The sequence below is a fragment of the Glandiceps talaboti genome, chromosome 18 (genome assembly GCF_964340395.1).
Source record: "Glandiceps talaboti chromosome 18, keGlaTala1.1, whole genome shotgun sequence".
NCBI lineage: Eukaryota > Metazoa > Hemichordata > Enteropneusta > Spengelidae > Glandiceps > Glandiceps talaboti.
The window spans coordinates 18,756,704-18,771,436 of record NC_135566.1 but is presented as its reverse complement, the minus strand read 5'-3'; the positions used below and the strand labels follow the sequence as shown (position 1 = coordinate 18,771,436).

Genomic DNA, 14,733 nt, shown 5'->3' with positions numbered 1-14,733 from the left:
TACTATACATGTAAGGATATTGATCGTCGTGTCTCTGAAAGATTCTTCATTGGATTGAAGTTCTGTATGAAGTTATAAATTCATGTAGATAACAATTTGAAGTATGTTACATATTTTTGTCAAACCCAAAGATGGCAATACAAATTTGGGTGAATACGGTTGTTATCCACATTTATTTCTACAATGATCTCATCAAAAGTGTTTCTTAACAGATTCATCAGGGATAAAGTAGAAGTGTAGAGTGACAAGACAAGATGGACAAAGACGATTCATTGGTGTACAGTATCATGGAAGGAGAAGATGTACCTATACTAGAAACTCTGCCAAGTAGAACCATTCACGGACTATTCAACTATATATTGCACTCAAAGAATGAGGAAGTCAAAAGTAAACCAGCAATCATTTATAATGATGTTGAAATGACGTTTGATGAATTGAACAGGTATTCTGACAACTTGGTGGCCATTCTAAAGAAGAAATTGAAAAACAAAACCCATCAAACCGAAACTGATAAAACATCGCTCATCGGCATTCATGTCTACCCATCGAACAAAATGGTGGTGGCACTATTAGCTGTGCTGAAGATGGGTGCTGCTTATGTTCCTTTAGATCCTGATTACCCTATACAGTGGCTCCAACAGATCATCGAGGAAACTCAACCAATGTGTATTCTGACATCACAGGGTACTTCATTGATGAAGCAACGAGAAGGCACGAACGACAACCTCGATGTCGTATGTATCAATGATGTATGGACCGAGACAATCAGTTCAAGTGGGTCTCAAGAAGGTCGAGTCTGTGAATGGTCAGATGATGAAGTCAGACGTCAGAATCCCCTAACTTGTATACTATACACTTCTGGGAGGACTGGTGTTCCAAAAGGTGTCTGTCTCTCACATGAGTCCATTCTTCATCGTTTTGCTTGGCAGTGGGAAACCTTTCCTTACCATGAAGAAGACATTGGTTGTCTCAAGACTACCCTTAATTTTGCTGATTCTCTCGCCGAGTCATTCGGCTTCATCCTACAGGGTCGGCCTACAGTTATAATTGATAGAGACGTCACTCGAGACCCAGAACAGCTGTTGAGTGTCCTACAGAAACATAGAGTAACCCGTCTTATCGTCGTCCCAACTCTGCTATTCTCTATTCTGTCAATGGTTTCTCATAACCAAGATTCAAGACAAATACAGGATATTTCCAAAACATTGACTTTTTGGGTTTGCAGTGGAGAAGAGTTACCATTTCAGCTTCTTAAGGATTTTTTCACAGTCTTCCCAGAGAGTACCCTGGCCAACTTTTACGGCAGCACAGAAGTCACGTGTGACGTCTCCTATGTAACATTTAATAAGGCATCTATAGCAGGGATTGGATCTCAAGTACCCATCGGAACACCAATATACAACACTGGCATCTACATATTGGATGAAGATAAGAGGCCTGTACCAGTTGGTGAAGTGGGGGGTATATATGTCAGCGGACAAAATCTTGCAATGGGCTACTTTAATGATAAGGAAGAAACGGCCAAGAGTTTCTGTGAACACAACATCAGTAAGATTAAGGGTCGATTGTTTAACATGGGCGACTTCGGCCGAATGGTGTATATTGGAGATAAAATACATCACGATCAACATCTTTCCCTAATGTTTGAGGGCAGTGACGTTTGTCAGGTCAAAGTTCGAGGAAATCGTGTCAACTTACATGAAGTAGAGAATGCTCTATCGGAGATATCTGGCATAGAGGCCACGCGAGTTCGGTGTTATAAACAGTCTTTGTTTGACCAGATCATAGTCGCATTCTGTTCACTTCATCAACATGATGCAGTCAGGCCATCTGTCAGTGATATGAAAGATTATCTGAAGAAGAAGTTACCCATGTATATGATTCCCGAAATAGTTGCAGTGCAAAATTGGCCTCTATTACCAAATGGTATGTGCATCAAATGTGTATCTATCGAGTAATTACATAGCCAGTCGACAGCACTGGATCTGTGGCTATGCTATTTCTTGTTTACTCTCACCTTGTTATAAAATCCTATATATTAAGTGGATAATATCATTTGAAATATTTACATACGATAATTATTGGTCAGAGTCAGAATAATTACCCCCTTCAGTTTTTTTTGATTATTCAATTGAATTTTTTATGTGAATATCAAAGTTTGAGGTTATACAAAACAAATGAATGAAGCGTAATAGAAATATTATATAAATTAAAAAAACGTGGAGTGGCTAACTAATCTATTTGAATGTGTACTACAACAAGCTAATAGTACACGAAAGTTAGCATCATGACATATGCAACGATGTAGACAGAGCACATAATTACAAGGAAGAAGGAGGTGGAAGATATCAATCAATTTAGAAACAGGTTTAAACTTATGCATCCCGTAAGTGCCAAACCGTAGATTTTTGGGTAATGATACGAAACTGTATGAAGTTTGAAGTGTACATAGTTAACATATTGCCTAATTATCAAAACATCGTTAATTTTGCAAATTAACAATTTATCTTATAAGTTACATCATCAAGATTTAAATGATGCATGCACGTCTTTACCATAAATTCAGGCATTAAATTATCTGAAATTTAAAGTTTGCATTCTAATGATATTGCCCAATTATCGAAATGATTACGTATTGAAATTTCACATCACAATTGAAAACTACCTAATCAACTACATATCAGGCTGTATCAAGCTTAAGTTAAATGAAATTTGAAGTTTGCATTCTTAAGATAAGCCTAATTTCCGAAATCACTAATTATGCAAATTGCTCATTAAAACTAAACAAAATATGCTAACAGGCTTTATTGGGTAAGTGTGCTATGTTATGGTTAATGCATTGTGGAATTTGAAAAGTGCATTTTTAAGATACTGAAAATCATTAATTATACAAATTACTCCTTGAAAGTAAAAGTTGTATCAACAAACTTCATCGGACAGGTGCGTATCATTATGCGTGATATATGTACCACATTATATTAAATGTGAAGCTTGCATTCTACAACCTAATTACCGAAAATCATTAATCTACACAAAATGTATTGAATTATATTGAAATTGAAGTTTGCATTCATAAGCTATAGCCTAATTACCGAAAATAATTAAAACTGTAAGCTACATCAACAAAACTTCATTGGAAGTATATCCTTTATTATGGTTAGCGTGTGTACTAGATTATATTGAAATTGAAGTATGCAGTCTTTTGATGTACATAGCCTAATACTGAAAATGATTAATCATGCAAATTTATCATCAAATATTTAAGCGAACTCAAAGACATATGCTCTTTGTCATGGTTATACAAACAGACAGACAGACAGACAGATAGACAGACAGACAGACAAGCATAACAGGACTTCCCCCATGGAAGGTAAAAAGGTAATATGAAGGATTATCTAATACATTCTTCTAAGGGTTTTAGCTGGCAGATGGACATAAATCAACTAGCCTTAGAAGAGTACCGTTTTCTCTAGGAGTATGTTTCAAGGGAGTAAGGTTTTCACTCATATCATTGATAATCACACTCAATTGTTCTCAACCAATCAACCTATCGCATTGCATACAAGGTGTGAGAGGCTCCGGGGCTAAGGATACCTTCCTTTTTGTCTTTACAGAGTGTCTATGTTTTCGTAATTCACACACTTTTAGACCCAAACAAACTAAACCAGTCATAGAAATTGTGTGTTTCCTCACTATGTACTATGTCATAGAAGATCTTACTTGCATTTCAGATGCAATTTTAAATTGATAAGAAAGTGGTTTTATAAGAAAGCTTAGTGAATACATAAAATTAAACCTTAATTACATCAGAAGACAATTTTAATGTCATCAAAGGCAGGTATTGACATAAACATTATGCTAGATTTAGTGTTACAGTAATCGTTGTATGCCTATAAGTGTTCTTTTGTAAATATCCCTGGTAAAACAAATCGTGTCCACTCAGGTTTGGAGTATTTGTATTTGATGTAACACCAACCATTGTACCAAGGTGATCCACGAAATGGAATAAATACGCGTGAGTGTCGATATTTTCAGAATGTATACCAGACAATAAAAATAATATGAATATCCATTTTCAGGACTGTGAAACTAGTATCTTCAAATCAGATTTCTTCAGTGAAGACTTGTTTCATTTGAGATTAATTTCTCAAGGAAAATAGACTTGTTTCTTTTCGCTTCTCCAGGCATAGACACATCACCCCTCCACTGTCTATGGTCAAATAAATTAGTTGACAATAACGTTTACTTAATGTATCAAATTACTCTCTACATAGGTAAGATCAATAATGATGCATTAAGGAAGATGTTTGACGACAGTCGATCGTCTTGTTCTACTAGTGATCACCATGGTACCATCAAGACCGAGTCACAGGACGTTAATTTGACAGATTCATCATTTATGACCTTGGTAGATGTCATTTCCGAAACGTTACAAATATCGGCAGATCAAATTAACCATAAGAGCGATTTCTTTATGCTGGGAGGAAATTCGGGTAAGTCGGATACAACACATTCGTGATAATAAGGTTTTCACATTCGGTAAAGGGTATGAGATGGAATTAGTGTTTTCACTCATGTTTGTCGATTTGCTTGTCCGTCTGTTAAACACGGGTGTTGTTGCGATTTTGGTTTGTGTATTTATTTCTGTTAGAATCATTCTAGATACCATATCATGGATGCAGTTTGATGATGAGACAGATGACTACATTTGGTAGAAATCCGATTCCGAATCTCGAATTTAGTGGCAATGAAAAGACAATAATTTAACAGATGACGTTATTTCAGACATTGTTCGTACATCAGTCACAGTTTGATAAAAGTACCCCAATGGACAGCAATAGGTATTTGATATTTGGTAAAAAACGCAACTATACTATGTTTTCTCTGTTAGACGAAGTCTTGAAAGAAAACAAAATGAAACATACACTGTCTTTGTAATTTGAAAGTAAATTATAATCACTAGTAATCATAAGAAAACACTAATGGTCAAATTATTTATGTAATGAATGTGACATGATGCAGCGCAATATTTGTACACATTTAAAAATGATACATTTTGTATGATTAATTTAGTTACAATGTACAGACTGTCAATGTTGTTACACATTGTTCGTGTAGGAAAACATAGGTTGTTTCGTTTATTGAAAATCCGAAATAAATACTCACCTATCATCCATAAGCTTATAATCAGTTCAATGAGACAAATATACAGGGATAAACACCTACTCGACTATGCATGCTTGCTAACATTAAATAAATTCTCATATTTTCATACCAGTAAATGCAGTACAGGTGGTGTCTGAACTACGAAAGCTGGGGTTGCACGTCACATTGGGCGAGTTTTTCAAGTCAACGTCGGTGGTGGACATCGCTAAGAGAGTACACAAGATACAACACGAGACTGATCAACCCGTCATTGATGAAACTGAGCTAAACAACTGGGAATCGGCCCTACTGAACGATTTAGAGATTGTTCAATTCTCTGCTTCAACCGCCATTGAGAAGGAGTCAGCAATGACACTTTTATCAAGGCAAATGACAACACATGACCTCCTTTGCCGAGCCCTGATTGACAGTGGAACAATTTCACGTGAAGAGATATTTACGCAATTCTACGAATATGCGAAGTACAATTTGGAAAAAACAAACAGCTCAGAGGTGTCATTCTTCGTCAAAGAGAAAGGGACTGATAACATTATCGTCGCATATCTTATACAAGATGGTGATGTCGATCTTCACGAATTTCCTGACCTTCCGATACCCGTTGCATTAAGAATGTTTGATAATTTTGCCCAAAGTCTAGTAGACGTGGTTTATCAAAATATGAACGTCTCTTACGGCAAGAATTACCTATCTGGATGCCTCCTGGTGATTGCAGACCTACCCATGAGTATGAAAGTGGATTTGACGATGTTATCAGAGAAGCGTAAGTGTATACTTTATTGAACTGTAAATTGTTCATTATTGTCAGAATGTCACCATGTATACGAAACATTGACACTGAACGTGAACTATTCAAAGTTGTACCAAAAACCAATGTGACGACTAGCTCAATCAACTTTCTGGTCACAGAGGTTTTTATTATATTAACAACATATAATTTTTGAAATCCCTCGTTTACATTTTTTCGTAAAATTATTTGATGTCTGTTGTGATCACACATTTGTTTCTTTGCATTTACATATCTAATGTATTTACTCCACGATTCGTAAATTAAGCCTTTTAATATCCATGCTACTCATAATATATTTTATTTTCTTTCTAAAATGTATTGATCCCTCCCCACACACATGCACGCGCACGCGTAAACGCACATACATACATACATACATACATACATACATACATACATACATACATACATGCATGCATTCATACATGCATGCATGCATGCATACATACATACATACATACATACATACATACATACATACATACATATACATACATACATACATACATACATACATACATACATACATACATGAATAGATGTAAACATATATACACACTTTTTTAAAGATCTTAGCCCCCTCAAATGTGACTGAATGGAAACATAATCTTAAAAATGGTGGCAAGAAATAAATACTACAAAGTGTTTGTGATAATGCAGGGAATATGTGAATTTCAGTAACTGAATCTGAAGATCTAGGATTAGGTCAAAGGTCAATGTCTAAAAAAGAAAGTTTAAACCTGGCAATATAGGGGTAGACACTTTAATGCAGTCTTCATGTAGTAAATGCTGATTTTTAAGTACAAATATGGCTGCCATTCAGTAAAAGTGATATCAGCACCAAACATAATGCTTGTGTATAGTTTTTTCTTTCAATATTACTTTCAAACATGGTTTAAAAGAAATTACCAATATATAAACACTACAATGTGTCTCTGATAGGCAAGAAAAATTGGCTTGATTTTGATAATTGACCCTGAAGATCAAAGGTAAACGTCTCCAAAGATAGCTTGCATATGATAATATGAGGTAGACACTTGAATTGTCTGTGTATTACAGTTTTGAGTTATGCAGTAAATAGTGATTTTTAACTACAAATATGGCCGCAATGCAGTAAAAATGATATGAGCACTAAAACTAATGTTTATGTATAGTTATTTTCTTTAATATTACTTGTAAACATGATTTTTTTTAAAAATTAGCAATCACTGTAATATGAAAGAATTGGTTTGATTTTGACAATTGAAAAGGTCAATATCAAATGTCAAGGTCTCCAAAGATAGCTTGAATCTGATAATATGGGTGTAGACACTCTAATGGAGTATCTGTGTAATATAGTTTTTGAGTTATGTAGTAAATATTGATTTTAACTGCAAATATGGCCGCCATTCAGTCAAATTTGCATGTATTGACGTTCATATGTTGCAAATGATATGTCACCTTTGATTAGGTTGGAAAGAAATCGGAAATTGCATGTCTAAGAAATGATGTATTACGGACGTATCCACACACGGATGGACGGACGCACAGACAAACAGAACCCATTGTAAAAGTACCCCCAGGGGGCCTAATAACTGTCCTCTATTTCCTTCAGATCTTTGTGACACAGCCAGGAGAGGGGGCTACAGGAGTGTGTGGTGTTTCAATGTACATCCTGTGATGAAAAGGGTATGCAGTGAGTTGGGATACGTTGTCCGTCAGAAGAAGAAATTTAGGGACTTCATTTATGAAAGCAGAAGAGTTTTCGAGAAGATCAAACTGCCGTCTCTCGAACTTGAATTTGCAACCAAAGATATATAGGCCATTTTACATGAGGCGACGTATGAATCAATTCATCCATCCATGCGATGATGCAAGAGCTAACACTGAATTAATTGCTTGGCGAGTCGCAAAGGCCAGATTTTTCAAACGCATAGACATATAATGTTGCAAGGTCAATAATAAAGGTCAAATCTTCTAGAACTTTGCAGAAAAGTTATAAAATTGCTATCCCAAGGAAACTTGAAATCTTGTATATGTATCTATATTCAAATCGCAGTTGGTTAACGGCGATTTTTCGAGCTATACTAACATGGACAACTGGGACGCCAGTATTTAAAAAGATATATTAGGCATATTATGAAAAACAAATGACAACATTCAGTCTGAAAAATACTGCCAATGGTGTTGTAGTACAATTGTATTTGTCTGTTGCTATGGGTGTGGTCTTGTTGCTAGGTATATTTGCTTACGTATACATTTTTGAATGTTTATTTGCTCGCCTATCAAAATCCCTATCATGTTTATTATATACACCATGCTTTGGCTGTTTCTATGGGCGTGGGCTTGTTGCTAGGCATATTTGCGTACATTTTTGGAATCATTTGGGTTTTCTACCTCGATATCTATAGAAAGAAGCTCGTAGATACTTTCTGAAATAGATACTGAATAAATGAAGTTAAAATTTTGACGGATAAATTGTGTTTGTTTATTGATTTGAGATCATTTTAACATGAACAGTATCACGGAAATGGTTTGCGTGTTATAAAAACTAAAGATGGTGTGCAGTTACAAATTCGTAAAAAGTACACAAGCACTGATGATGCTAAAAAGATATGTTCTGTAGGATACTGTGATGACAATAGAGGGTAGAAAACTAAAATCGATTATGTACTAATTCTATAGGACCACCATTTAATTAACATGATTTTATCGGGATTATATGTTGCAGCAAAACTATATGTTTATTGTATCTATTAAACACGGCATATAAGAATAGATTTGACTATATTATACTAGTTTGTCCAACATACCACAATAATCAAACATGCTACAAAGAGTTTGTTTATAAGACAATGACATTATAATTAACTATGTTAGAGTATCTTCTGTTACTTCAGGGTGCTGAAAGATGGTTGTGCACACGGCTCTTAAAGGACTGAACACCATTGTCACTGATCACTCCAACTACACTATCAGGGAGTCCGGTCCATTCCAGACATGGACCACAGGCCAGGGTGAATGAAAGTTCTACCAGTGGAGTAAGTTCCTGAGACTGGTTCGATGAGTGCATGACATAGCAATGACAAACTGGTGAGGGTTGCTCGTCTTGAACCATATGGGTTTAAACAACAAATAAAAATCGTAAAACGTTTTAGTCATTGATGTCGCTGTCATATGACCACTCAAAACAGACATATGAACCAAGAAGTGTGTGCAATTTAGTTTGGACGTGAAAGTTGGTATTTATCAGATGCGACATGAAACATAGTGATCAAGACACATGATAAGGCAGAGACAGGGCGAGAGAGGGATAGACAGACAGACAGACAGACAGACAGACAGACAGACAGACAGACAGACAGACAGAGACATTTCAGAAAAAAAAGTTTGGCTATCATGTAGCCATGCAGGTTCAATTAAGACGTGTTTGACTATGAATGATGTAGCCATGCTTACTTATGAATATTGTAGTTTGACAGGTACAGCTGCCCGGTTAGCTCAGACGGTAGAGCGTGGGACTTTTAATCCTAAGGTCAAGGGTTCGACCCCCTTATCGGGCGCTTCTTTTCTTGAGCAAGAAAAGAAAATTTGTGTACAGTGTATATGCTGTTAAAGCACTAGTAAATAACGTAAACGTCACATTATAAATACATAACAATATCTATAATGTACTGAATGTCACAGAAAGTGATAGACATTTTCCGTCACGTCAGTTTAGAAGAGGGTTAACATAGCCATATGTACTGGGGCAAAAATCATGCTGCAAGTGGCCATATGGGGATGAGAAAGGAACAGTTATTTTGGATTTTTCATTAAAGTGACAATTTTAATAAATTTATGGGTTTTTTCTACATGAATAGGTAACGTAAAACAATTTAGACCAAGTCTGTATTTGTGTCTTTGGAGTTGTAACAACTAGATGTATCCTAAACTGGATGCCTCCTGTAAGAGACGGTGTCCAATTGTTGCACAAGATTAGCAAAGTAATGTGGATTGCTCGATTTGACTCGGATATGTGGAGGACTGGTATTATATGGGTGAATCGTCAAAAGGGAATAACTTCAGATAGAATGAACATGCAAAGACTATCAAAATATTGGGAGACTACTACAACATCTGGAAAAAAAGTTTAATAAGTTCAGAACATCTTCCTTTATAAAAACTAAAACATGAATAACAAACTCAAAAATATGAGACTTAAAATATTTTTCCAAGTGACTTACACCAGCTGCAGTCTAATATTTACAACTGCCAACATCAGACCGTGGACGAACGGAACCTGTTACAAACAGGGAAAGTAAGCAAATGAATTGGATTAATAACATTTGGCTCAACATGTTGGAAGTACAGAGACTTGCATTACACACCTGGGTTCATTAAGAACAGTATTATGGCCTCTTTAAATACATTTGAAATGAGAGAGAGAGAGAGAGAGAGAGAGAGAGAGAGAGAGAGAGAGAGAGAGAGAGAGAGAGAGAGAGAGAGAGAGAGAGAGAGAGAGAGAGAGAGAGAGAGAGAGAGAGAGAGGGACGGACGGACGGACAGACAGACAGACAGACAGACAGACAGACAGACAGACAGACAGACAGACAGACAGACAGACAGACAGACAGACAGACAGACAGAGACAGTTTCAAAAATTTTGGCTATCATGTAGCCATGCAGGTTCAATTAAGACGTGTTTGACTATGATGATGTAGCCATGCTTAGTAATGAATATTGTATTTTGACAGGTACAGCTGCCCGGTTAGCTCAGACGGTAGAGCGTGGGACTTTTAATCCTAAGGTCAAGGGTTCGACCCCCTTATCGGGCGCTTCTTTTCTTGAGCAAGAAAAGAAAATTGTGTACGGATATAAAACACGATATAATATAAGTAAGAATAATATTTTTGGCGTGTAAATGCGGTTAAAGCACTAGTAATTAATTTAAACGTCGCATTATAAATACATAGCAATATCTATAATGTACTGAATGTCACAGCAAAGTGATAGACATTTTCCGTCACGTCAATTTAGAAGAGGGTTAACATAGCATATTTACTGGGGCAAAAATCATGCTGTAAGTGGCCATATGGGGATGAGAAAGGAACAGATTTTTCATTAAAGTGACAATTTTAATACATTTATAGGTTTTTTCTACATGAATAAGTAACGTAAAACAATTTAGACCAAGTCTGTATTTGTGTCTTTGGAGTTGTAACAACTAGATGTATCCTAAACTGGATGCCTCCTGTAAGAGACGGTGTCCAATTGTTGCACAAGATTAGCAAAATATTGAAGATTGCTCGATTTGACTCGGAGATGTGGATGACTGGTATCATATGGGTGAATCGTCAAAAGGGAATAACTTCAGATAGAATGAACATGCAAAGACTATCAAAATATTGGGAGACTACTACAACATCTGGAAAAAAAGATTAATAACTTCAGAACATCTTCCTATATAAAAATTAAAACATGAATAACAAACTAAAAAATATGAGACTTAAAATATTTTTCCAAGTGACTTACGCCAGCTGCAACTAATATTTACAACAGCCGACATCAGACCGTGGACGAACGGAACCTGTTACAAACAGGGAAAGTAAGCAAATGAATTGGATTAATAACATTTGGCTCAACATGTTGGAAGTACAGAGACTTGTATTACACACCTGGGTTCATTAAGAACAGTATTATGGCCTCTTTACATACATTTGAAATGAGAGCGAGAGAGAGAGAGAGAAAGAGAGAGAGAGAGAGAGAGAGAGAGAGAGAGAGAGAGAGGGGGGCAGACAGACAGACAGACAGACAGACAGACAGACAGACAGACAGACAGACAGACAGACAGACAGACAGACAGACAGACAGACAGAGACAGTTTCAAAAATTTTGGCTATCATGTAGCCATGCAGGTTCAATTAAGACGTGTTTGACTATGATGATGTAGCCATGCTTACTTATGAATATTGTATTTTGACAGGTACAGCTGCCCGGTTAGCTCAGACGGTAGAGCGTGGGACTTTTAATCCTAAGGTCAAGGGTTCGACCCCCTTATCGGGCGCTTCTTTTCTTGAGCAAGAAAAGAAAATTTGTGTACAGTGTATATGCTGTTAAAGCACTAGTAAATAACGTAAACGTCGCATTACAAATACATAACAATATCTATAATGTACTGAATTTCACAGCAAAGTGATAGACATTTTCCGTCACGTCAATTTAGAAGAGGGTTAACATAGCATATTTACTGGGGCAAAAATCATGCTGCAAGTGGCCATATGGGGATGAGAAAGGAACAGTTATTTTGGATTTTTCATTAAAGTGACAATTTTAATTAATTTATGGTTTTTTTCTACATGAATAAATAACGTAAAACAATTTAGACCAAGTCTGTATTTGTGTCTTTGGAGTTGTAGCAACTAGATGTATCCTAAACTGGATGCCTCCTGTAAGAGACGGTGTCCAATTGTTGCACAAGATTAGCAAAATATTGAAGATTGCTCGATTTGACTCGGATATGTGGAGGACTGGTATTATATGGGTGAATCGTCAAAAGGGAATAACTTCAGATAGAATGAACATGCAAAGACTATCAAAATATTGGGAGACTACTACAACATCTGGAAAAAAAGATTAATAACTTCAGAACATCTTCCTATATAAAAACTAAAAAATGAATAACAAACTAAAAAATATGAGACTTAAAATATTTTTCCAAGTGACTTACACCAGCTGCAGTCTAATATTTACAACTGCCGACATCAGACCGTGGACGAACGGAACCTGTTACAAACAGGGAAAGTAAGCATATGAATTGGATTAATAACATTTGGCTCAACATGTTGGAAGTACAGAGACTTGTATTACACACCTGGGTTCATTAAGAACAGTATTATGGCCTCTTTAAATACATTTGAAATGAGAGCGAGAGAGAGAGAGAGAGAGAGAGAGAGAGAGAGAGAGAGAGAGAGAGAGAGAGAGAGAGAGAGAGAGAGAGAGAAAGAGAGAGAGAGAGAGAGCTTCTTTTCTTGAGCAATAAAAGAAAATTTGTGTACAGAAATAAAACACGATATAATATAAGTAAGAGTAATATTTTTGGCGTGTAAATGCGGTTAAAGCACTAGTAATTAATTTAAACGTCGCATTATAAATACATAGCAATATCTATAATGTACTGAATGTCACAGCAAGTGATAGACATTTTCCGTCACGTCAATTTAGAAGAGGGTTAACATAGCATATTTACTGGGGCAAAAATCATGCTGCAAGTGGCCATATGGGGATGAGAAAGTAACAGTTATTTTGGATTTTTCATTAAAGTAAATTTATGGGTTTTTTCTACATGAATAAGTAACGTAAAACAATTAAGACCAAGTCTGTATTTGTGTCTTAGGAGTTGTAACAACTAGATGTTTCCTAAACTGGATGCCTCCAGTAAGAGACAGTGTCCAATTGTTGCACAAGATTAGCAAAATATTGAAGATTGCTCGATTTGACTCGGAGATGTGGAGGACTGGTATTATATGGGTGAATCGTCAAAAGTTAATACAGACAGACAGACAGACAGGGATGGAGACTAGAGACAGAGACAGAGAGATATATAGATAGACAGAGGAAGGCATACACGTACACAAATACATTTGCATGGTTGTCACCGAACTCATCACCGCAGTAACTGCAGCAAAGCCACATGGAATTTTACAATTTTCTCGGTAAACAACTGCTCTAGAGGTTTGATTTGATTCAAATCATGAGCAAAAAATTTTCACGCCCCTCCCCCTTTGAACCCTCAATTTGTTTCGCCCCCCCCCCCCCATTTCTCACCAGGCCTCCTGTCGTAAATTCTGACCGCGGCCTTACAAGGTTGAAAATGAACGTCAGCAACCACATCATTATGTGTGACAGTTATTGAAGTAGGTTTACGAGTATATTAACTCCATTTATAATATTGTACTTGATAATTAGCTGAATCAATAGTCCAGTCAAAATAAGGTTTGACCCCATAATTGCAACAGAAATTATTTTTTGTGTGCATCTTATATAGAATTGTATGTTGAACAACATATCAAAAGACTAGGAAAATCTAACTAGTGGAACAGTGTCAAAACGAGGTTTTTATTCAGTAACATAAATATATATGTCATTTACATACATGCTTAATATTTCAGCTGGCGGTTTTAATTAGTTTAATTCATATGAATAACATGCTGTGTATACGTATACACCAGTTCAAAAACACTTGGGCATGTATCACGTCTATTAGTATAGAATTGAAATAGAAAATAACCTTTATATCTTATACCATCACCAATAAACTCAAATTCAGTGATATATACGTTTACTCATCAGCATAATTAATATGTATATTATGTAAAATTATAATCAGCATATTCAAATTTGATAACATTTTAATACAAATATATGCAGGTTTTATTTCATTTGATTTGCAGTACAGTGGGAAATATATTTAGTATGTTTGTCATCATCAAACCCCTTTCATGTAAAATGTATCAAAGCGTCTTAATCAATTACCAAATAGCATAACTAGCATATACAAAGTTTAAAGTATATCAATCTCCCATGCAAGTAATATGTCTTTGGCAAGGTCTAGAAATAACAAATTACATAGGCTACAATGGACCTTTTAATATCATCAAAGACGGTCTGGTAAGTCACAATTCTGTTTGTTATTATGCAACAGAAAAATCAAGGCAATAATTCTTAGCAATTGCATCTTTCCTGAAATATCAACCCTATAGGTATTATACCTCTAACCAACAATGTTGCAAGAGTCACTACTTATATATCACTGGATCACT

At 35.9% G+C, this 14,733-nt stretch overlaps 1 protein-coding gene and 3 non-coding genes across 4 annotated transcripts; all 4 read left to right on the top strand.

Moving 5' to 3' along the window:
- Window positions 1-254: 254 nt before the first annotated feature.
- Window positions 255-7,753, top strand: LOC144449791 (beta-alanyl-bioamine nonribosomal peptide synthetase ebony-like). Its single transcript, XM_078140367.1, has 4 exons — window positions 255-1,926; window positions 4,275-4,493; window positions 5,279-5,926; window positions 7,548-7,753. The coding sequence occupies exons 1-4, from the start codon at window positions 255-257 to the stop codon at window positions 7,751-7,753; spliced, it is 2,745 nt and encodes a 914-aa protein (XP_077996493.1).
- A 1,669-nt stretch (window positions 7,754-9,422) lies between these two features.
- Window positions 9,423-9,495, top strand: Trnak-uuu (transfer RNA lysine (anticodon UUU)). The gene has a single exon. It is a non-coding gene; the product is annotated as a tRNA-Lys (tRNA).
- Window positions 9,496-10,676: 1,181 nt separating this feature from the next.
- On the top strand, window positions 10,677-10,749 carry Trnak-uuu (transfer RNA lysine (anticodon UUU)). Its single transcript has one exon. It is a non-coding gene; the product is annotated as a tRNA-Lys (tRNA).
- Window positions 10,750-11,905: 1,156 nt separating this feature from the next.
- Window positions 11,906-11,978, top strand: Trnak-uuu (transfer RNA lysine (anticodon UUU)). Its single transcript has one exon. It is a non-coding gene; the product is annotated as a tRNA-Lys (tRNA).
- The last annotated feature ends 2,755 nt before the right edge of the window (window positions 11,979-14,733 follow it).